Source organism: Tiliqua scincoides, chromosome 3 (genome assembly GCF_035046505.1).
Source record: "Tiliqua scincoides isolate rTilSci1 chromosome 3, rTilSci1.hap2, whole genome shotgun sequence".
Classification (NCBI taxonomy): Eukaryota; Metazoa; Chordata; class Lepidosauria; order Squamata; family Scincidae; genus Tiliqua; species Tiliqua scincoides.
The window spans coordinates 95,499,315-95,524,356 of record NC_089823.1 but is presented as its reverse complement, the minus strand read 5'-3'; the positions used below and the strand labels follow the sequence as shown (position 1 = coordinate 95,524,356).

The window sequence follows — 25,042 nt, the reverse complement described above, 5'->3', positions numbered from 1 at the left end:
CTCACCTCACTCCTTCCCTCGCACAGTCCCTTTAAACTTAAAGGATCACATGAGGAAGACACACAATGAATGGTAGGGAATCAGATTGCTTGGGCAGCAGCAATCCCCTTCACTTACTTTGTTCCTTTTTTCACCTTGTTCCTTTAAACTTAAATAGACTGTACAGGGAAGGAGCAATGTAAGGGGGCGGGGAAGCACCACTGACTTGGCTCCTTCCTTGTGGTCACTTTACAGAAAATAGAAAGTGTGGTGCACCATGGAAGTTGCCAGCATGAGCTGCACTTCTTGTTGTGACTAAAAGGATTGCTTGGGAAGGACTACAGTAAATAACCGTGAGAGCCAGAATGGTATGGGGGTTCTGGTGCAGGACTTAGATCTGGAAGATTCACGTTCAAACCCTTGCTCAGCCATGAAGTTTCCTGGGTGACCTTGGGCCAGCCTCTCAGCCTCACCTACCTGCCAAGGTTGTTGTGAGGACAAAAGGAGAGAAGGAACCATGTATACCACCCTGGTGGTATAAAAATGTGAAAAATAAAAAATGAATAGAGGGGTTATTTTTTGTGCCAGTTTAGCTGTCCCTGGTTGCATTAGTTGGAATAACTTGTTACACAGAAGTCCTGTCATCCTTTGCATCTGGTAATTTTCACATTTCCCTTCTGATGCGTTTTAACAAGTAAAGTGGTCGTGGTGCCACCAGTGTGATCCACCAAGGTCAAGGTGCAATCTATTTGTTGGAGATCAATGTAATGACTGGTTAGGAACCAGTACTGTATATCCAGAGGATGTTTCACATATAAGGCAAGACCCAGTCAAGCACTTTTAAGTGCCTTTGTATATCACAGGAAGGATGTGCATCTATAACTCCCACCAGAGTCAGTAGAAATTGAACATTTTAAACTTCAATTGAATTGTGCCTATACATATTTAGGATATGTAATAACCAACTATGAAATACCCAAAAACGTCTTTGATGGTTCTACATTCAAGATGTTAACATTACAGTCATGATACATGCGCTGTGCTGCTTAAACACTGAAGAACAAACAAATCTCCTTCAGGTTAGTGCTGGAATGAAGAAATCACATTTTAAAAAAAGAATCTGATGGGCATCTTCACAAACTTGGAATCTTGGCATCAAACTGAAAAAATATGCCAATAAATAGTTCACTGTATCATCTCAAAATTAATTTGTATAAAAATACCACATACCACACATTTTATTTAGGGATTTAATTTATATACCACAAATACTGCTTTTAATATAAGTACAATATAATACAGTTGTAATTATGTAACTGCTGGTGTTCACCCTGGGTTATGAACTGAATGGCATGCTGTGCTGTCAAAACTTTACTAAAATGGCCTCTAGTTAAACTTCTCCAAAGTATAAAATCATGCAAAATCTACATCCTATATGATACAACCAGTACAATAATTGAAGCCAATATCCTACAAACAGCCTGGGCTATCTTCTGGAGTTCTTCTTGCAGTGTTCATGAGTCAGCCATCATTTTCTTGAAGCAGATGTAGTGATTTCCATTTTGTCAGTGGTATCCCACCACGACTACTGAAACCAGTGACAGTGTGCACAGTTATTGGCCAAAATGTCTTCATTACCTGATGCAGTTCAGACTGCAAACTTAAGTCCATTGCAATGAGTCTATAGTTAGGAAGTTTTACGCTTTCCTCCTGTGACTACTGGTCGTGCATATTCCACAAAATCATCTATTAGAACTGGCCATGCCCCTAAAGAAGAATCAAATCAGTTTTAATCAAGATCTTAAAATGTTTAAACCAAGAATTTTTTTTTTAAATAGGTCCACAGCTTAACAGATCTTTTCCACAGTACTGTTTGACCACATGCAAAATCTTCAAGGAAAAAGTCAAGTTGAATAGCTGGATGTTAACAGCGAAGTATAAACTCTCTGCTATATTTTAGTGCTAATATAAGTGTTAAAATCTGTAAGAACAGAGACAGGGCAGGATGGGTGCTGTCAGCACACACCTCTCTGCTCCTCACCTCGCCCTTCCAAATGGGCAAATTGAGAATAAACTGGAAAAAGTAGTTCTATCACCATCCAAAGCTAAGGAGCTTAAAACTCAGGGAGTCCTCTTAAAACAAACTGTAACTGAATGGGCTAGTCCACATTCATGGCAACCTGCACCCTTCTGAGTGAACTGAGATCAGGAAGATAAAATGGTAAAACTTCTGGAAGTTTATTAACATGCTGGATCAGAAGAATGAAGGCAAAAATGCAACAATAAGAACAAAGCATCAATAACTCAAAATAAAGGAAGGGAGAAAAAAGGAAAGGCAGCAAAGGTTGGTAAGGATGTTGGGATATAAGCAGAAACACACACACACACACTCTGGGAACATTCCCCAGTTAATTTATTCTATTCCAGGTTAGTTGTCCTAGCAAGGTGAGCACCCATGAAGTGAAAGAGCCAAAGGAAAGAGCCAAAGGAACTAAATGACCTTGCTCTTCATAACCTGAGGGTACTGACCAGGTTTTATCTGTGTACTGAGGAGGGGGTGCCACATAAGCTCCTAAATGTCCTGCTCCTGAAAATAGGGGTTGGGGGTGTACAGTTCAACAAGCTAGATCAGGGGTCTCCAAACCCCAGCCCGGGGGCCAGATGCGGCCCACGGCCAGCCTCTTGTCCCCTGAAAGTCTCTGGCCCACTTGGCTGAACATGATTGGAGGTGTGCTCTGGTTGCATCTGATGGGCCAGAGAAGTTGAAAGAATGAGCCCGTTCATTCATTTATTCACCCATCTAAGTTCCATTTCTAATTTATTTATATAAATTTTATATTTAATTTTTTTTCTGGCCCTCTACACCATGCCAGATATTTGATGTGGCCCTCTGGCCAAAAAGTTTGGAGACCCCTGAGCGAGAACAAAATCAAGTGTTTACCAGCCAATTTTGGGGAGAAACAGCTGCTCAAATAATAAATACCACCAACAATAGGACAAACATGGCAACTGCCTTCAAATGACCTAGCACACTCATCAGGATGCTAAGGCACCATGAAAGCCTCTGAGACGATATCAGTTTTTAAGCAGATGAAAATGGACAAAAAAAAAATCATGGAAAATCAGAGATTTTCAGCAAGGTATGTAATAGCAAAACACCATCTGTCAAATATTTATTTAAAAAATAATCATTGCTGGAGATCAACAACTTCCTTTTGATTTGTTTAAAACTTTTGCTTTACCTAAAGGCCTCACATATGAGTTATTTGGGTATTTCAGCATGACTATATTTAAATTTTAGATATCCATAGATGTTACCTTCTTCGTCGTAGTTTGACATATCATCTGCAATCATATTTCCAAAATCTAAAAGAAGATTCCAAGTATCTTTGGGGATTGATCTTTTATGATGTTCCTATGCAACAAGAAAAACAAGCTGGTACAAGCAGTGTTCAAATTTTGAAGTCTTGTAAAATCTTAGTTGAGCAAGATAATCAGCAGACTTACAGAACAATACTACGCATGTTTACTCAAAAGTAAGTCTCACTGGATTTTACATATTTAGAAATGTATGTGTGTCTATAATTCAGCCTGAAGTCCAAATTAAAAGGTTGGACTTCATATGCCTCTGAAATCACCTTCAATACTGGGATATAAACATTAACAGTGGAAATGTACATACCAATAAAAATGTATTCCAAAGATCTAGAAATTTAAATCTTCCTGATAAGACTAAATTCCAATATGCAATTGCCATTTCTAGATCTGAAAGACATAAATATGCAATAGCAGGAATTTTATTATAGTACTGCCACAATAAAAAAGCAGATGCACGCAAAATATGATGAATACTGTAGATACCCGAGTATAAGTCAATCTCACAGATAAGTCAAGGACAGGTTTTGAGCAAAAAGTCATGGAATTTTCTATGACCCCTCAGTCTGGGACTTCCCAATGATACAAAAAATGCAGGCCCTCAGGTCCCTTTATTAAAATGGCATAGCAATATATTTGCAGATGACAAGCTCTAAGACTCAGTGGCTGCCTGCCTGATTGACCTGTCTCCCTGTAGGAGGGAGCTTTTGGGAGAGGCAAAGAGGAAAGCATGGTCAGCCAGAGGGTGAATTGTGCAGGGTGAACTTTGCTGGCATCCAGGGAGAGTGAATTCCTATAATTAATTGAGAAGAAAAGGGTTCAAACACCTTTAGTAGAACTAATAAAACTAACCTGCGACCCTATACACACTTACCTAAGAATATGCCTCATTGAACATCATGGACTTACTTCTGAGTAAACGTATAGGATTGCATTGTTAAATAGATTACTGCTGCATACTAGTTTCTAAATGTGATTCAATTATAGTTGTTCAGAATTATTTTGCTATAATGACATGCATGATCATATGGTTTAAACATCAGTAATATTTCAGTTCACATGAATTAAGATTTAAAGTCAGCAATTCCTTCATTACAATTTCTGATAGGACCGTCCTATGCATATTTACTCAGAAGCATTACCCTGATGAACTCAGAAGAATGTCTTACCTTGGGCTTTGTCAAGACTAGGTTTATCAGAGGTCAATTCCAATTTGAGGCACGGAATGCTCATCTAGTTTTAACTGTCTGTGCTGTAAGGATCTTGAAATCCATGCAGACATGTAATTACCATGTCAACAATTGTACATTTCAAGAGGAGTAAATACTCATACTCAAAAGAGTATGTAGACAAAAATTCTGTAAATGGAGTGCTGCAATTGCTGTCTATGAATGGAGGAAGCCATTCCATAAACTTTCTTGTTTATTCTGCACCATCACCATGTGTTCTCGTGAATTTGCAAGATGAGTCTTGATAATTTCCTTGATTAAGACAGATCAGGACAGATATTTCAATGTAAATTAACTTCTGACCCACAAATGGGCAATTCACTTAATCAAGTGGTAGACAAACATTTCCAAACACCTATGTGTCTAGTTCAAAGTTTGAGTTCTTTTTCTGTGGTTATCCAAGTGTTTCAAATTTCTCTAATCATACTCATGCATTTCTTTGTTTAAACAAAATAATGCCCATCAGGGTAGCTGACTGCCTCCAATAGTCCAGGATATATAGGATGTACATCTAATAGGCAGGGCACTGGAAGAACCAATGCAGAATGCCCAAACAGTACATGGTATTTGTCTGGTTGTTACTGATAAAAAGTGATTGTCAGAAAGTTCCAAGAATCTTAATAGCATGCTGGCAAATAACATCACTAGCGGTCCTGGCCAACCCACTACCCCAGCGCAGTGCATCAAAATGCTGCCCCCGTGACTGGAAGTTTGCTGTGACATCATTATGTCACTGCAATTACTTCTAGTATTAGCACCAATCTGAGGATGCCCCCTTCTTTCCCCTTTTTGTTAAATGGGAAGAAGGGGTAGCCCTCAGATCAGTGCAGTCTGGAACTCTTTTAAAGAAAAGGCGAAAGAAGGGGAAGGCAGTGAGATTGGTGCAATTTCACTTTTTATCAAAGTGAAACAAGCCAGCAGTGCAGCTGGCAGTGGGGGAAGAGTGGATTGTGGTGGCAGCCTCCCACCGTGGCACTCGGGATATTAGCACCCATTGATCCCCCCAGCTACCACTGTGTATAATGTCCCCCCACCAAAAAAAAAATTTCAATGACATAATTTGCTTATAATAGAAGGTATAATTCATGAAGCTGTTTCTTTAAACATACTGATTTGGATTCAAAAGCTGCTTGGGCATGCCCACAGGAATCTTTGACTTCTTTCTGTTGATTGACAGACCACTATGTCATAGCTCAAACTGCTTTTCAAACTTCCTTTTGAAGAAAGAAGCAGCTAAAAATTCCATCCAAGCCATTGGATGTACCCAGCACTTTGTGAAGCAGCTTCACAAATCATAAAAACACACAAGTAAAAACTGAACTAACAACAACATCAAAAACCAATTAAAGACCAAGGCTAGCTTGTGCTAGCCCATCCATGAAGTGCCAGGAAGAAGGCAAACTTGAAGTGTCCTTCACTCCAAATCTGCCACTGGCCTCCCTCAAGCCGTCTTCAACATGCATATCCTGAATTGCTTAAAGACAGGAAGCACAGGACATGCTAGAAATTCTCAGCATGACAGCACTGTTTTGTTAAAAAAAGAATCAAGTGGAAAGGAACAAATTAGGAAGCTGCAATCTTCTTTCTGGGTTTTTTTTTTGGGGGGGGGGGGCACAAGTGGCAGTAGTGGTGGTAGGTTAGGGCAGTGTCAGACGATGGTTGGGCTAGGTCTAACGCACCAGAAACCAGGACATCACTATAGAGAAAATCCACACCTCTGTCACCAACCACCTTTAATGCATGGAGGTGCCAAAGAAGGGCTTTCCAGAGTGTCTCATATCATAGACGTGTTCAGATAGGAACAGGTAGCCCTTGAAATAACCTATAAAGTCTTATATAGCTTGGGTTCAGGGAAAGACCAGTCCTTTGAACTGAGCTTTTAGACATTGCAATTATCAAGCTTAGATATCACCAGGATATGAATAACCATGGTTGGGCTATCTCAGTCCAAGAGGAATCTCAGCTGGCATACTAGTCTAAGATGAAAAAGAGTGCTTCAGGCTACAGATGCCACTTGGGTATTAAAAAAATGGTACATATCCAACAATAGGTAACCTGGTTCTTTCCATCCCTCACAGAACCTCCAATTCTCACCATGTTTCTGAAAAAGTACCCCTCCTGTATATCTGCAATAGTGAGCTGAATATCAGAAATTCTAAACAGCAAGTTACTCTACCCAAATGTGTGCTCTATGTGGAGCAATGTCCATACAATTTGTAGCCACCACATGACCACATAGTAATTGCAATTGATATGATGATCCCTTCCAATGAGTGGGTATATTCTTCTTTTCCTTTTATTATTCTCCTTCAGTGAATGATCAGATAATGAAACTCCATGACTGCCTTGCAAATAAGTCACTAGCTCACATAAACTTTTATTAGCATGCCATACTTAAGTCATTTGTGGACAAACAACAGATTTCTGTAAAGCATTTCTGCCTGGTCACATGGAAGCAGTTCTTCCAACAGGCAACAGGAGACTGGCCATTCAGAAGTCTGATTTTACATAGTGGTTTCTCCCTTTAAGTCTGTCCCCTCCTCACCCCTATGCCAACTTTAAGAACTATGTCAGCTTTAAAAAAAACTAGAAAGAAAATTTGATTTTGTACTACATTTGCTATTCCCCAAGCTTCCTGTATTTTAATAACTGATTCTAGTCTCCTTCACCCCCAGTTTTGAATGGGTTAGACTACTACAATTTGTGTCTATAATATATAAAAAATCTTTCTTGGTGCATGAATGCATCAACAGCTCCTTCTGGAGATAGCGTATGTTATCTTGTTAGTCCCCTCATAACACAAGCACAGCTACTGTGTCTGAGCCTCTAAGATAAAGCTAGTCTTCGTTTAGCATGGCAGATTAACTTAAAAAAAAGTCTTTAGTCACTGCTAGAATTTCTTATACCAAGCATGTGCAATACATGCCAAAACATAAAGAAAACTTCATCTATGTGTAGTCACAATGGTTCACAATCTCTTAAGACATGTACACTGATGTTTCTGGGTGCAGGAAAATTATAAATGATTCATATTTTGCTTTGTCATAACAGAATATGTTTTCTGAAACACTTACCAGATTGAAATATTTAATTTCATATTGAACACTGTTTTCTTCCAAAATGAAGGTTTAGAGCAAAGAATTCTGCAGTTCATTTGCCATTTTCTGAGGGAATTGTATCCTAACTCACCTACACTAAATATTTAAACATACTGACAATGAAATCCTAAAAGGCCCTTGGGCCGGTGCAAGTCGCTTGCGCCTGCCCAGGAAGGTTGCAAATGTGCCATAAGGCACGCTTGTGCCTCCTCAGGAGTTGGCAAGGCCAGCGCACAGAGGCACACTGGCCTGCAGAGGCTGGAATAAGCCTTTGCGCCAACAGAGGCTCTGAGTCTTGTGTCAGTCAAGTTTGGTCGACACAAGACTCTGGGGTGGGCCTTACCAAGTATCACGAACACTGCAGATGAACTAAAATGCTAGAACAATCAGTATGAGAGATTCACTTCAATAACTACGGTAGCAGCATTTCAAAGTTCTTTTTGAGAATAACTACCAAAAATATGTCTGTGTAACAAAATAATTCATAAAGCAAAAAGAAATATACTTGTACTTTAAAATATGACAGGTTGTTCAGCAATCTTCAGAACTTCTAACTTCATTCAAATATTACACATCTCAGGTTTCAGGATAAGAAACCATATGATCATTTATGTTTTAATTTATGGCTATAAAAACAATTGAAATTTTAAAATTAAGTAACACAGTACTGGAATATTTTGTTTCAGGCTGGGCTACGGGACAGAGACGGCCTTGGTTGCCTTAATTGATGACCTGTGCTGAAGACTAGATGGGTAGAGTGGGTTGTGTGCTTGTTGGTCCTGCTAGACCTTTCAGTGGCTTTCAACACCATCATCTATGGTGTCCTTCTGGACCAGCTGGCTGGGACATGGATAGGGTTACTAGATACAAAGTGGGACAGAGTGCCCATACCTTTAACAGTTTTTAAAGCTCTTCCATGTTGACCTGCCAAAATTCCCTCTTCTATACAATGGTTAGAAGTATAGGCACTCTGTTCCATTTTGTATCTGGTAATCCTAGACAGGGAGACATTATTTTGCAGGGCAAAATTTTGTTCCACATGCTTTTACCAATATACCAATCAATAACTTCAGTATATTTTAAACAGTCATATATAGCACCTTGGCTTTGATCCACAGATGCTTCATAGAGTGTTGCTGCTAAGCTGGGGCTGGGGACAGCAATTGGTATGGGCAGCAGGCTGCTGGAGGGCAACAGCCTGGCCACCCCTAATTGCGCCCCTGCCATGTACGACCACGTGTTTTTTAAACCGCTCCCCCGCTTGCCTCTTCTCAGCAGTTCTTCCAGGTTTACCTACTGCATGTGCACATGTAGGCTGAAGACCCCAAAGCTGGTGCTGGACTGGAGGCAGCAGAGGGGGCAATGGAGGCTGGAGAGTCTGATTCTTGGGGGAGGCTGTGGAGCAAGTGACCAGGAACTGTGTTCGCCACCGCCTCTCCAAAGGGGAAAAAAGGCACTTTTTGCCATTTTTTTTCTTCTGGAGAGGTGGCAGTGAACACAGCCTCAGGCCACTCATGGCCCCTTGCTCCTCAACTTGGGAGCTTGAGGAGGGGAGAAGGAGGGGTGCTTGGGCTGGAGGAAGGCAACAGAGGTGGCAAGCAGTCTCTTCTCCAGAGGAGAAAAAATGGCAAGGAGTGCCTTTTTTTCCTCTGAACAGGAGACTGCAGGAGGTGTTGACAGGGGGCAGGCAGAAGGGGGCTGGGGGAGGCTGTGAGCAGCTGTGGGTGCAGCTGATTTTTTTTAAACATTTTTTGACAAAGTGGGTGTGATGCCATTTCCAGTGCTACATTTCTTCCCAGAACACCTCAACCTGAATGAGATTAAAATCACAAGCGTGTAACAATAAGTGTTAAACCTGCTAATCACAACTATGGTAAATATGATTTCAAGAACATCAAATGAATTCAGTGTTTTAACTTAAAAAAAACAAACAAAAAACCCACTTACCTAAGCCTTTTTGTCCAGGATTTTTAGCAAAGTTAAAAGTAAACTGATAAAAATCTTTAAATTTCATGGGATCTTTTAATTCTTGTTCCAGTCTTGGCAAAAGAGCTTTTAGTTTGTCTGTGGTATCACACCTGATGAAAAATGAATGTTTTTTTAATTATTAAAAAAACTCTCTATTTCTAAACATACCACTGAACAAAATTACAAATATATTCTCACTGTTGATAATTAACATTCTTAACTGAATTGTAGTGACGGGTTTGTTACATCTATCCTCACAAGGCGGTCAATATAATAGCTGTGTTGCACGCTGAGAAAATTTTGCAAGATATTTTGCAGATAAAATTGCTTGTATCCATCAAGACTTGGATTTCACTTTAACAGTATCTGTAGTCTATCAGGCTTCTACCTGCCCTGGATTGTGGGATTCTTTTCAGCTTACACAACCTGAAGATGTGAACAGAGTTCTTTGGAGCATGAGACTATCTGCCAGGCCTCTTGACCCCTGCCCAGCGTGGTTTATTCAAGCTGCCAGTCTGGCTGAGTGGGTGACAAGGGTAATTAATACATCATTAATGGAGGGGTGTTGGTAAATACCTTGGTGACAGTCATATACTCCCTCCAGAAGAAACTCTCCCTTGATCCCACCATGTTGGAGAATTTTCAGTGAGTAATGAACTTCCCCTTTCAGGGCAATGTTGATCAAGTGGGTGGTGGTGTCACAACTCCAGATAATTCTGGATGAAGCTGATTATCTGGATCCCTTATAGTCTGGCTTCAGGTCAGACAGAGGTGGCCCTGGTTGCCTTGGTGGATGATCTTCACTGAGGATTGGATAGTGGGAGTGCTGCCCTGCTGGACCTTTTAGCAGCTTTTGACACCGTTGACCATGGGCCAATTCTGAGCCTTCGGGGCCAACTGGTTGAGTTGGAACTTGAAGGTACTGTTTTTGCAGTTATTCCATTTCTTCTTGGATGCCCCAGCTCAGAAGATGATGCTGAGGAATGCCTGCTTGGCCACTGGCACATCTATTTTGTTCCCCATGCTTAACAACTACATGAAACCACTAGGAGACCTCATCCAGCGATTTAGATTTCAGAAATCATTTGTTGTGCCCTGTTTGGCGAGTTACTGTTATGAAACTCACATGCCCCCCTCCCAATCCATGCAGTCATAACAATATGTTCTTCTCCCCTTGCCTGTGGCAATAGACATAGTGAATTAGACCCATGAACTGATCCCTTAACAACAAATCCATATGCCACAAGTCCTGGTAAGAATGTTGTGGTTCCAAGGCACAGGAAGTGCCCCTCAACATCTGCAACAAGTCTACTGAACAGTACCTGGAGCCTGTGCTGTATGCACCTCTTTCCTCTTCCTTGGAATGGGAAAAGACTGTGAAGCCAGCATAGTAGTGGTGCTCACAACTGATAGCGAGCTGCCCTGGTCGATCTTTGAGGAGTGCAGCAAAAGCGACTGTGGTCCCTGTCTGCTTACATACTATCAACCCAATGATATTACTAATTCTACTTGTGCAGACACCCCTACTAAGTAGAAACACTTCCCCTATGGTTAGTCTGTGTGGCTGCAACAGTGCATGGGCTTATCTTCCCTTTCATGCAGATGTTCCCACTCGCACTGTGATTAGGGTCTTTATATGTAAGTAAATGATCTACAAAGTATTCTGGGGGGAAAAAAACCACAAGGCATGGTTCATGTGCTTTACTATCTGAAGCTTCACATATATGAAAAATGATGCTATGCTGAGTTAGACATCAAAGGCAAAGATAACCATGGCGAGATAAACAATGTAAGGTGAAATGCTCATAAAAAGAATTCTCTGGAGCAGTGTTTCTCAAACTGTGGGCTGGGACCCACTAGGTGGGTCACGAGCCAATCTCAGGTGAGTGCCCATTCATTTCAATATTTTATTTTTAATATAGTAGACTTGATGCTACCATGGTATGTGACTGCATTTGAGAAAATGTTACAGACCTGTACTTTTAACAAGCTACTACATATATTCTTTTAACAGTGATAGTCAATGGGACTTACTCCTGAGTAAGTGTGGGTAGGATTGCAGCCTAGGATTGTTCCAAATTTTCCTGCTTGATGATGTCACTTCTGGTGAGTCCCAACAGATTGTCATTCTAAAAAGTGGGTCCCGGTGCTAAATGTGTGAGAACCACTGCTCTGGAGCACACAAAGATGCAATGTTTTATTTCAGTAATGCTAAAGTGAATCAAATATATATTTACAGCATTCAATTGCAAGATGGGAAATTCTGGAACAGGCTATCTCCACCATCACCACTTTCATCTTGCCTGGATTAAGTTACATAAATTAGATTTCAAATGAAACAAGACTAGACCCAGCTGCTCGAAAGATATTCTGGATCCATTCTAAACATTCATCAATATGGGTTTAATAAAAGATGACAGACCAGAAGCACAGAATGGGAACTGGGTTGTCCCTAAGTGCTAAGCCCAGGACATTTACACACACCTAATGGAAGCACATGTGTGGCTATGAGCAGTCTTTGTAGCTCTTAGTGAGACAGATCCCATGGTAAATGAGGCAAGCTATTGTCTGTAGGGTTCATGGAAGTAGAAGCTCTTTAAGTATGCATGGCTCCCCTTATGCACAATGTTCTTTGTATCACAATTCAAGTCATCTCCATATAAGTCAGTCAGTATGAATTAAATGGCAATGATTCAGAAGTTGCACCTTTAAAAACATCAATTATTTCAGTAACAGTTACTTTTGCCCTACAAAGCAAAATTTGGAATCCTATTAAAGATAGCTATACTCACCCCAGTTCCGTCATGCCATCTACAAATTCTTTCTTACTGAATTCGCACTGAGTGGCTGCCCTGAATTTCCATGCTATGACCAAAACACTGATACTGGCAGGGTCCAAGTTTAAATCGTCACAAAACTGTTGAATCCCATCAATGCCAATTTTATTCTCATCTTGTGGGTCTGCAATTGAAAATACAAGACAGAAAGATATGATTTATATTAACAACTTGCAGATTGAATTTTTACAAATTGTAGCTTCTTTTTTCAAATCATCCTGCTAACCTATTTTCAACCACAAACTTTATGGACCACTATTTTTTTGTAAATAAATTTATTGCTGTATAAAACATATAAACAGGGCCATAAATGGGTCATTAGGACACAAATAGCAAACAGAAGTAAATATTAAAAGTCATTTTATTGTAAACTATAGTCATCTTTTAGCATCAACACGACATATATTTTAAAACAGGGCTGCACAACAATATGAACTGCAGGGCAATTATGATGCCTCTCTAATTACACAGGCCAACACACATTTTGCTTCCTTAAACGTTACACCAATTCCTGGGTATATTTGGGGCGCTGATTCCAAAAATGGCATCCGTTTTGCCCTATCACTTCTAGTTTTGGAGATATAGTATAGCCTCTTTAGTGACTGGTTCCTTGAACCGTTCACTAATGAGGCTATACTAGATCTCCAAAACTAGACGTGACAGGGCAAAACGGATGCCATTTTTGGAATCGGCGCCCCAAATTCATATCAAACCACCATAAAGTTACGAAAAAAACTTTTCTGACCCTCAATTTTGTAGGCCTGTGTTATCTGCCTTCCCTTGGGAGAATTTCAAATACCCATTGTAGCCCTTTTCCACCTTTTTGTGGCAATATGAAAGGCATGCTCTAGTAGTCCATCGAAAGTGGAAGAGGGACTAAGAAGACTTCTGCATGTTGGATTGCAGTCAGCTACTGCATGACACATTGCATCAGAGTGTAAACTGCTAGAGTAAAAGCTTATATGTTATTCCTGCCAAACTCAATATGGAGTAACTATAAGGGGCCAAGACAGTGGGATAGAAATAGACCAAAAGAAAAACAAGGTAAACAGGAGATAGGGTGAAGAGACTCCTGAGGTGGTTCAAAGACAAAAGAAAGCATTAGGATTACATTGAGGAAAAAGCGGTTATCATGGGGTGAAGAAACAAAGAAAGGAGGATAACCAAGACAGGGATTCCAAGAGACCTGTAGGAAACAAAGACAAGTGTGTAAAGATATGTGTGGTAAGGCAGAGAGAATGGGCTGAGGTAAAGAGAAAAAGAGAGGGTTATAGCAAAAGGGCTTCAGTTGAAGACCTGTTGAGTGGGGAAAACAGAAGACAGAACAACTGAAACGGGGACGTAAATATATGGGTGGTACAGAGAAAAAAGCCAGAGTAAGCTACACAGTGGAAAGCAAGGTTAATAGAAACCTATAATAGTGCAGAGATTATATGGTATGGGGTTCAAAGACAAAAAGTGAGTTGACAGTTAATAGTTAAAAACCCCACTGAGTTAACAATCTTCACATACAAAAAATCTGTATACTAATGTAGCAATGCACCCCCTTTTGTTAATAAATTATAGAAATGGCTCTCAGAGTGAATCTTTTGTCCAGTCCTATTTAAAAAAAAAAAAAAATCAATAATGAATTTCCTAATAAAAGTACTCCCAGAGAAGCTGTAAAATTAATCAAGATTTAGGGTCAATTCACTTTTAGTCTAATTCTTAACACTTAGGAAGCAGTTGTAAACAATGAAAACTTTGAGATGCAACACAGTAACATTTCTAGGCAAATATGCTAAACTCAAAGATTTACAACAAATGGTTTCATGAATTCATTTTTACTTCAATGACGGTAAAAGCAATGTTTCTGATTCAGTTAGCACTGCAGTCACAAAAGTTACTAGCCATGTTCCAAGTTATGCAATACAGAAATCTACCACTTGAAGCTAACTGATTCAAAATTTTAAATCCAAGTTAGTCTTGCTTAACAGATCAAGTTGTTACGATGCAGCTCCAACACAGTAAAGATTCCAAGCATCACCTTCTTTTCTCTGTCTGATAGGTCTTTCACAGAAGGCAGTTCTAGATCTTAAACACTTCATATTCAGGCATACTTCAAACACTTCAGTTTTGAAAGGCCCAGTTTGAAAGTTATATATGGCAGAAAGATATGATTCAGCTTGATCTGGAAATCTATACTTCATGGCACAATGACCTACCCGTGTTAACAAACACTTTCTCAGAAATTTAGCTACAAAATTTGAAGTGATAGTCCCAAATGATTTGGACGTTTCATAGTCCAAATAATCCACAACTGCTGAACTTTCAAACAAAAACATGTTTAAAATTACAGGTGAAAAATTAGAAACAAAATACAATTTTAGATGGATATCACAAATGATAGGCATTCATCACCATTAGTCATTTACATTTCTCTCTAACCATAATAGAAAGAAAACAATGATTTACACTCAGTGACATTGCTAGGGGGTGCAGTCCGCACTGGGTGATGCGCACAAGGGGGTGACACCACTACTCCACAAAATTTTTTAAATGTTGGTATTTTCAAATAATACCATAATGTTATACATCAACTGATGCATAATTTCATGCAGAATGCAATGAAACAAACCGTGTTAAAACATTTCTGTTCTATCAAAAGTTACAGCCAAAAAAACCAGCAGAGGCAGGGCGATGGTACATCGCACTCCCCAACCACTGCATGGGAGGAGGTCAATCATAAGGGTGATGCACAGGCCTCCTGCACTGGGTGACGCAAACTCTACTGATACCACTGTTTACACCTATATTTACCTAACTGACACGTGCAAGCCAGGGTTCCAGGAGCTGTTTGACATATTCCTAATAATCAATTAGACACAGTTAAATCTTGTTCATTATCAATGTTGCTCTTTGGGTGAATTGACAGAACAAATTGCTGTTATAGTTAAAACTTTTATCCTGAGATTTATAAGATTGTTGACTCTTATATCTAAGAAGATAATCATGTGCACAAGGGGATCAGATTTTCCAATTTTAATCCTATAGATCTCTTGACCCCTTCATTCCTTTCCCTAGGATCCTGTCACCAAAGCAGTTAAGTGTAGGTGTGTATGAATGCAGTCTACAACTGCTCTTTGTGAAATACGTTTTTATAAGTAAAGCTAATAAGGTATTTCAGGTTCCAGTATTATTACTGCATGTTTAGATTAAAACTGTCACTCAATTAAAATATTTTAGCTGATTAACAATCTGCTTTTTAACAAATTGATTACCAACATCTAAGCAAATGCCTTTTAGAGATACCAAAGTGTAAAGTAATGTATAGTTTAACAAAAGTTACCACACTCATTGTCAGAAAAAAATATGATCTTCTACACATGTTTTTTATTCCTTATTACAGCAGCACACCAAAATAGCCTGGAAAAAAGCAGGTGTGCCAATAACTTGCAGCTTCATGGATTAGTAAGGCCCACAATAAGTAACTACAGATTCAGTTGCGGTGAACTGTTTCTAGTACACTCCTCTGTAGAAGTAATATACACTCCTTTCAACAGGTGTCAGCAGCACAAAGAAAGAAAGTGCAGGAAGTGCAAGATTTTTAAACATGCTAGGCTGCATTGTGTGCAGGAAACAGCTTTAGTGGCATTGGCTGGAGGGGAAGGGGTGCTATAAGCATACCTATATACCTACACAGTTCCTCATTCCTTTTAAACCCTTGTTACCTGGCAGCTGATACAAAAAGGATGCATTTACTTTGCCTCTGTAGAGAAAGCTAAATGACTACCAAAACACACACCACTGGCTACTGTCAAAATTATTACAATTTTTAAAAAATCCTTGCTTATTAATCAACAAAAAATATAATTATTAACCCACTGATTAAAACCTGTGCTCCCAATTCTATATCTTTTGGGGAGCAGGGAAGGAAAATTTAATTTCAACATACATTTCAATCCATGTGGTTATTCTGCTGAGTTTAGAAATCTGGAAAATAAAATATAACTTTTGGCTCTAGTCAAGAAAATGCCCTACAGTGCCGGACTGCTATGCAAGACACCACAGTACTAAACTACTTTTATTTGCATATCAGTAACCAGAGAAACAGAAAAAACTGCACTGTTTCAGCAATATTTTGCTATTAATTTACTTAGATGTATCAAACTTACACTGTTTATTTTTTCTGCTATCAAAGCAGCACTCCTATCTATCTATTTGTTTCCATGTACGTGTGCTCAGGAGTACAGCCTAAAAGGTAAGTACTATCAGCGCAAATGACCTGAAAAGGGATTTATGATTCAATTCTACTAAACTCAAGCTGAAGCAGCAGTGAAGTGATGTTGTTCACCAAACAAGCAAGCAAAGTTCACTTGAATGTGAAAAATACTGCTACAACTGAAACAGGAATGGTGATTTTTTTTTTTAAAACCCTGATAAAAGTTTTTATAACAACTTGGGAACTGAGCAGATACCCAGTGGCCTTGCATAAGGGGGGAGAAATATTAAACAGAAAGTGGAAAGGTTTCTATTACAGGTGGGGCCTCGGTCAGTGTGAGGGAACCAATCTCTGACACCTCCAGCGCAGATAACGAAATCCATGGTTTCAACTCCTTTAAACCCTTTGAAGGTGACTGGAGCTCTGCTCTGGTCACCTCTGGAGGGTTCCAGCTGAGCCAAGTCTAGTTCAATGAGGGTCCAGGGGACCTGCATGGAGCCAGATCTGAGGATGGAAAATCAGCAGATAAGTAGGCTCAACCTGTATAGTGAAAATAGTTCCTGTTTGGACAGGAAGCTTAATGCTTTTGAACAACCCAGAGTTTCAATCAGAATCAGAAATAACATGGTGAGGCAAAAAAAAGCCACACAGGTCAAAACTTGTGCATGCTCTTTTTCTAGGAAAGGTCACAAAATATCCCACATAGAAGAAAAACAATATTTAAGCTTTTGGCAAAAGAAAGTAGCTAGCACTAGTGATCTATGTAAATGAAGAGCCTGGTGGCCAGCAAGGATGGGTGGATTTCAGTTGGGTAAGATCCCAAACGCCTATGGCACACCTGCAGATCATTCATAGCACACGAATCTGTGGTGGCACAGTGACTGGAAATTATGGTTCTAGAGCAGGGGCCTCCAAATACCCTTACTATTCCACACCACAGCTCCCTGTCCATGCCTGATTGTCATACAGCCTTGTGCCAGGCAGCCACTGCCTGTCACCACAGAAGGCCCTGTACCGCAATTTCCTGGTCCTGCAGCTGCCCAGCACAAGGCTGTATGACAATCAGGCACGAAGACAGGGCTTTACAGTGTGAAATGGTAAGGATTCACCACCACCACACCACTCCCAGAAGGATAATCCTGATGTGCTGGATCCATCTTGTGGGCCATCAACTCATGTTTTAGAGCAGTGGTTCCCGAAGTCCTCCTTAGGAGGAGGGAACCATTAAGTATTTGCTGGGGCGGGGGATTGCAGCAACACAATCCCCAAGATCAAGCAGCTGCTGGGAATGGGAGCTGTTTTTTTACTTACCTCCAGGCAGTGCTGGAACCCTGGGAGGGGTCTGGGAAGTCCTCTGCAGGGCTCCACAAGCTTCTTTAAGTATAAAAAACTGGACACTTGGTTTCGAGATTAGAAGTGCCCATTTTCCTTTTTTAAAAAAATACACTTACAGAGGCTTGGGGAGCCCTGCAAAGGACTCCCTGGACCCTCAGGACTCCAGCACTGGCTTTAGGTAAGTTAAAAAAAAACCCTCCCAACCCCCGGCAGCAGTGTGATCCATTGCTGCCTTTGATTCACACACTATTTTGAGAATGTGATAAAAACTATGTGTCGCCTCCACAGAAAAAATGAGCATAAATATTTTTGTGCCTAGTTCACAGACCCCCTTCCCGAAGCCCAAGAACTCCAGGTTGAGAACAGTGGTTCTCAAACTTTTTAGAATCAGGACTCACCTAAAAAAAATGTCACTTTCACTCAAGCCTCTGTAACTACAATGGTGATAGGGAAGCAGCACTCCCCCCAAATAGCAAGCTGTTTAACCCTTGATGCACCTAGCCAAATCTAACCCAGACAGTTTTGTGAACCACCAAAAATTAGGTTGTGACCCACTGGTAGGCCATGGACCCACAGTTTGAGAACCACTGTTCTAGAGGATGACACTATTAAGATATTATTATTATTACTATTATGAATATATAGCAAAATGTAGATCTTAAAGTGGTTTACAGATATATGGTGAGCAGTTAACTTTCGCACCTCATCTGTATTTAAGACCAGGGTATAAGAACTAACAATCAGCTCACATTAACATCTTCAAAACACTGACTCTATTTAACACGACAGTATAAGATACAACTTCAAGTAACTTATTTAAAATTTAAAAAGATTTAAAATAAAGCTAGTTCAACAGTGACATAGCCATATCCATAACAGAAACAAATAAAGTAGTTTTCCTGCTTCTCCAAATCCCAATTTTTAAAATAAAAAATTCAAGAGCTGTATGTCAGTAACAGAACCATATGCTCTTAAAGTGGTTTCAACTCCCAATACGTTATAAAAATATACCATGCCTAAACAAATATCCCAATCTAGTAACCCATGCTGCATGAGGGAAAAAAGCCATGCATTTAGCTCATGAGATGACAGCAACTATAATTTTTAAAATAGGGAACACCTTTTGTGTAGCAGCATGCATGGATTGCACTCCTGCAAACAATAACCTCTGAATTTGGGCAGAATCTTTTCTGAGATGTAGAAATGACCACTATTATACAGAAACATGTGCAAAAATGAATATACGATTTTTAAACTACACAAAATATTTCAGTTACATTCTAGGCCAGGGGTGCCCAAACCCCAGCCCTGGGGCCACTTGCGGCCCTCGAGGTCTCTAAATGCGGCCCTCAGGGAGCTCCCAGTCTCCAATGAGCCTCTGGCCCTCCGGTGATTTGTTGGAGCCCACACTGGCCCAATGCAACTGCTCTCAGTGTGAGGGCAACTGTTTGACATCTCGGTGAGCTGTGGGATGAGGGCTCCCTCTACTGCTTGCTGTTTCACATCTGTGATGCAGTAGCGGCAGCAAAGGAAAGGCCAGCCTTGCTTTGGGCAAGGCCTTTTATAGGCCTTGAGCTACTGCAAGACCTTCATTCATTCATTCATATAAGTTCATCTTTAATATATTCATTTATGTAAATATATGTAAATTTATTCAAATTTGAAATGTAAATTAATTCCATTTTTCCCTGGCCCTGGACACAGTGTCAGAGAGACAATGTGGCCCTCCTGCCAAAAACTTTGGACACCCCTGTTCTAGACTAACATTATGTTTCAATCTAACATTTCTCATGCCCATTTTCCTCTTAATTTTTAGTGTCCACACCTGTAATTTAATATATTGTCAATTATTGTGAATCATTTCTGAAGCTAAATAATGCGAATTATACATTTTTTTGCAGTAATAAATAAGCACAAATATGAAACTAAGAATGCTAATTAAACCTTAATTCAAAGTTTCCATGTTGGGTTCAACTCTTCGAGCTGAAAATTATTCTGTAATTCAAATTTCCATAAAAGAATTAGAAAAACTTTCACCTGCACTAAACTTTGAGTAAATACTTAGAACAGAAGGATTCTAAGAACAGAGTCCTGCCCCAATAAAGATGATATGCTAATAGAAGTAGACTTTCCCATGCGCATCACTTGTATCAGGAACAGCAGGTGTCAATTAGAAGTCCATCCAAATTCAGATGCAGTGTATTCTCACTGTGCTATTTATAACAGGTGAGTAGTTGGATGCAGTCCCTTGGATACACATCCACATTAGGATGTACATAAGGGATCCACTAAGTACATGATCCACTAAAAGCAATGCCTCACGAATTCACAGCATTTGGATACACATTCAATTTTTCCCATTTTTGCTCATTTATTCAGCAAGTGATTCACACTGCTTTCCTGTTATAAATGAATGATATATTTTAAAACACATAGGGTGCAATCCTAACCAACTTTCTAGCTCCGTGGTAAAGGAAATGTAGCTCTGAGGCAAGGGAACAAACATTCCCTTACCCTGAGGAGGCCTCCATGACTGCTACCCATCTTCAAGTTGCAGCATATGCCCCACTGGCACAGCTATATTAGTGCTGGAAAGTTGGTTAGGATTTGGACCATAGTGTGTTTCTTACATCAATAGTATAATTCATATACAGGAAGTGGTTCAGATGCTTTTCTTCAGTACCAATGCTGTAGCCCTTATAATTTTTTAAAATTTAAACCTACTCCATATAAAATGCTGTAAGATGTATGAGAGATAAAAAGATTTACATTTAAAAGATTTTGCTTACAACAGTAATATCCAAGATTATTAAACATTCATATTTAAAGCTTGATATTATGCATGCTTACCCAGAATTAAGAATCATTGAGTTCAACTGAACTTAATTCCCAGCAAGTATGATCAGAATTGCAGCCTCTCTTTTTCCCCCGCGTGTCTAAACTAAAGGGGGAAATCAAGTTAAAAGGAAAAGTGAAAAAATAAGCCTTACCTTTGTACCTGTTATACAATTGTTCTAATTTCTTTCTGTCTATTGAAATTTTCATGGATTCTTTGTAGTACAAGTCTGGGTTCTGGAAGTAGTTGTCTGTTGCCACTTCTAGTTTCCACTCATTCTGCATTAAACAGTATATAGCAGTCCTTTCACCAGCCTGGGTAACTGCCATAAACTGGCGAACCTTGTCCTTCTGAGACGATTTAAGCTTATGCTTTGGGATGCAAAAGAAGCAGGAAAGCCAATGAAGCTAATCCAGATGTTTGTTTCAGAATTCTACTATAACTGCCTATCTTTTAAAAGGGGTTTAGAGCTTCTGTTGGTAACAAATTTCATATTAGAATAACCACAAGAAATCCTTGCTCTTCTGTAAAAAGTAATTTCTTTTCAAAACTGAAATTATAGCACCTGTACACACATATACACACTTAACAAAACAAAATGTTCTCAGGGCAATAAAAGCCAATTTAAGCTTTACATCTTTAAATCCACCAACAGTTTTCCATGTAGGAATACATTTTTTCTTTATACTATCTACCAAATACTGAATACAGAACTAATACTTAGGGTGCAATTCTAACCAATTCCAGCACTGACATAGCTGTGCCAATGTGGTGTGCACTGCATCCTGCAGTGGGGAGGTAGTCAAAGGGGCCTCCTCAAGCTAAGGGCATGTTTGTTACCTTACCTTGGGGGTTGCATTGTGGCTAAGTCAGTGCTGGAAAATTGGTTGGGATTGTACCCTTAGGGCGCAATCCTAACCCACTTTCTAGCAACAGCCTAAGGGCAATGCAGCCCTTAGGTCAGGAAACAAACATTCTGTTACTTTGAGGAGGTCTCTGTGAGTGCTCCCCAACTGCAGGATGCAGCACACATCCCATTGGCACAGCTATGCCAGTGCTTGAAAGTGGGTTAGGATTTGGGCCATAGTTAGATATCTTTGTTCAGCTTTGTGAACTATTTTTTGTTGAAAAGCGGTACATAAATATTCTGAGTGGATTAAAAATAAATCTATATCCTTACAATGCATCAAGAACCTGAAAATGCAGTTTCAGTGGAGTCACAGAAAAATGCATTTTAAGAAAGTAAACACTTTGTGAATTTTGTCTTAAGAGGATAAACTAACAAATCTGAAACATACTCTAAAGACACAGTCAAGATGAAGTTACTTAAAAGTACATTCCTATTGCTTTAATGTTTCAGACGTATTTCTTTACTGTCAATATGTTCCTGAAATATCTCTCAGCAAGAAGAATGCAATTATTTTTATCACATGATATCTGGGGACACCACTGGTGCATTTCTTTATTAAAAAGTAGCTTTAGTATAAGAAATTGTATGAATCTCTTATGTAGCTTGCCACATATAAGTGACATGTGGCTCACTATTACATCTAAATAAGTTATACAGTATCTAGAATATCTGTGAGTCCACAGAGCCACTATGCTGAAGAAGAAATCCTAGTAAAATAAAGATTCATGTTTCTATATTGTCTGTTACTACAGCGATACTCAAGTACTTAAACTTTACAATTAAACCAGATGGAGTATATTTGTTGCTTCCTGTCTGGTGAATTTCTATTCAAAATTCACCTTTGGGGGGGGGCCAGGGGTGGCATGTGGAAAAGACCGGCAAGATATTACAGCTTCCACAGGCATAGATAGATAATTTTTCAAATTAGAAGCAGTTCATTATTAAGGAACTAAAAAGTAAGTTTATTCCTGCTTCTAATTTTAAATCCTCATTGAAAGCTTTGTTTCCCCCTCAAAGAAGGACAATGACAGAAAATAGATGGTGGAAATCAGAATCAAGAAAGGATTTTGGACTTAGCCAAAGAGAACTCCAAGGTATAAAAGAGTGAAAGAAAAGAATCACACCATTTGACAGCACAAAGACACTTAGAGCCCAATCCTATGCATGTTTCCTCAGAAGTAAGCCCTATTATAGCGTGGACAGGATTATAGCTTTAGGGCCCAATCCTATCCAATTTTCCAGTGCTGGTGCTGCTGTGCCTATGGGATATGTACTGCTTCCTGTGTTGGGGAGGCAGTATTGGAGGCCTCTTCAAGGTATGGGAACATTTGTTCCCTTACCTTGGGGCTGCATTATGGCTGCCCCAGTGCTGGAAAGTTGGATATGCCTGTTTCCACAGAAGTAAGCCCCATTAGTTAATGGGAAAGTTAACTCCCCATTAGTTACTCCCTATTAGTTAATGGGAAAGTTGGATATGCCTTTTTTTCCTGCGGAAACAGGCATATCCAACTTACTCCCAGGAAAGTGGGAGTAACACTTACTCCCAGGAAAGTGTTGATAGGATTGTAGCCTTGGAGCCCAACCCTATGCATGCTTCCTCAGAAGTAAACCCCATTATAGTCAATAGGGCTTACTCCCAGGAAAGTGTGGAGAGAACTGTAGCCTCATACACCTGCAGTTCTTTACTGCCTGAAGGTCCGTTTTCCACCCAGGCCTATAGATCTCCCCATAAAGTCAAACTGCTGCAGCTCCCCACAGGACAGGTTGAGGCTTCCTATAAGCGGAGGGGGGGAGACGAAGAAAGGGGGAGAAAAAAGTACAGTACTTTGCAAACAGTAAGAGGGGCAGAAACGTCGCAGGGGGGCTGGTGGCGGTGGTGGGAAGGGGAGCGAGGTCAGTGAGGCTCCAACAACCTGCCAGCTTTGCCCCTGCCCAAAAAAGGGAAAGGGACGTGGTGGTGGCGGTGCTGCTGCCGAGAGTCCCGTCAGGCAGCCAGTGGTGGTGCGGTGACTGCTCCTCTGTCTCTCTGCGAGCCCAATGTTAGGCAGGTCTACTCAGGAGCAAGTCCCATTAGAGTCAACGGGGCTTACTCCCAGGAAAGTGTGGCTGGGACGGCAGCCCGTGTCGCTCTACTACAGCCTCGCCTCTCCCTGCGAGGGTCCCCCAGCGCCAGCACAGGCGCCCCCCCTCACTGCTGCGCGACCGCCTCAGGTCCTGGGACAGCTTCCCGCACGGGACCCGCTGACCTTCCTCGAAGGGGGGAGGAAGAGCAAGACGGGCGGCGGCAGGGAGGAGGGAAGGTCGCCCGCTCGCCTCGCCGCGCTGCACTTTGCCCTCAGGAGGTGGCTGGCGGCGGCCACCCCCGCTTCCCGCAGGAGGCGCTCCGGCGGCGTCCTCGCCTCAGCCGCACGCGGGGAGGGGGCGCAGCCGCCCCGCCACCTCCTCCTCCCGCCTCCACCTACCATTTTATCGGCGGCTCTTCACCCAACTTCGCTACCCAGCGCCAGCGCTGCCGCCGACACCGCCACGGCGTTCTCCTGCGCACGCGCGAGCGGGGCCGCTGCCTTCACTGCGCCCCCTTCCCTCGCTCTCCTCAACCGCCTGCCATCACCGGTCGAGCTCGGGCAGACCCCCCCGTTCCCCCCCCACCTCCGTGGCGTCGGCGCTGAGGGAAATCTAGTCCTCAGGGCTGCGCTCTGCTCCCACCGAGCCTCTGAGGCAGCGCAGAGGAGTCAACAAGCCCCGATTGAAGCTGAAGGGGAAAACCAGAAGAACTACATTACCCAGGGTGCAATCTGTCGACAACGGGTGGACTCTATTCTTCCCACAATGCACCGCAAGGAAGGCGCGTGCGTAAACTTGAAAATGACTAGAGTCACACTATGCTTTGTGACTTCCGGGTTGTTTGCAGCTGAAGTCTTACAGCCCAATCCTATCCACACTTTCCTGGGAGTAAGCCCCATTGACTCTAATAGGACTTACTTCTGAGTAGACATGCATAGGATTGGGCTGATAGTCTTGCACCAGAGTGACCAGATGTCCTCTTTTTACAGGACATGTCCTCTTTTTTAGCTTCATGTCCTGGAAAAGAACTTCAATGTCCTCCTTTTCCCTGTGAGCAGGCAGCACATGACATTCTTGTAATTAATAAATGTATGTAATATAGTTTTAAATTTAATAATAAGTAGTATAAAAATAGGTAGTAGTATACTACAATAAGAGTATTACTTAAATTAACCACATTAAATCAACATAGGACTGTTTTTAGCTTTTA

The 25,042-nt window shown here is 40.8% G+C and overlaps 1 protein-coding gene across 4 annotated transcripts; it reads right to left on the bottom strand.

The window, feature by feature from the left end:
• Nucleotides 1-1,215: 1,215 nt before the first annotated feature.
• DCUN1D2 (defective in cullin neddylation 1 domain containing 2) lies at nucleotides 1,216-24,398 on the bottom strand. Of its 4 annotated transcripts, none has more exons than XM_066618951.1 (7): nucleotides 24,231-24,398; nucleotides 21,013-21,229; nucleotides 12,442-12,610; nucleotides 9,629-9,759; nucleotides 3,662-3,744; nucleotides 3,298-3,394; nucleotides 1,216-1,746 (listed from the first exon to the last, which is right to left on the bottom strand). In XM_066618951.1, exons 1-7 carry the CDS (start codon nucleotides 24,231-24,233, stop codon nucleotides 1,667-1,669), a joined length of 780 nt encoding a protein of 259 aa, XP_066475048.1. In that variant the 5' UTR covers nucleotides 24,234-24,398; the 3' UTR covers nucleotides 1,216-1,666. The 4 variants fall into 4 exon arrangements, with proteins under 4 accessions (XP_066475048.1, XP_066475052.1, XP_066475050.1 ...); XM_066618955.1 differs by lacking the exon at nucleotides 24,231-24,398 and adding an exon at nucleotides 24,015-24,196; XM_066618953.1 differs by lacking the exon at nucleotides 24,231-24,398 and adding an exon at nucleotides 23,682-23,847.
• Between the last annotated feature and the right edge of the window lie 644 nt (nucleotides 24,399-25,042).

What these genes read in the sequence shown, in the direction of transcription:
- DCUN1D2 (XM_066618951.1), bottom strand. An exon ending in TTTGGAATACATTTTTATTG is followed by an intron (nt 3,395 to 3,661) that starts GTATGTACATTT and finishes CTTGTTGCATAG; the next exon opens with GAACATCATAAAAGATCAAT. An exon ending in GTCAAACTACGACGAAGAAG is followed by an intron (nt 1,747 to 3,297) that starts GTAACATCTATG and finishes ATTCTTCTTTAG; the next exon opens with GGGCATGGCCAGTTCTAATA.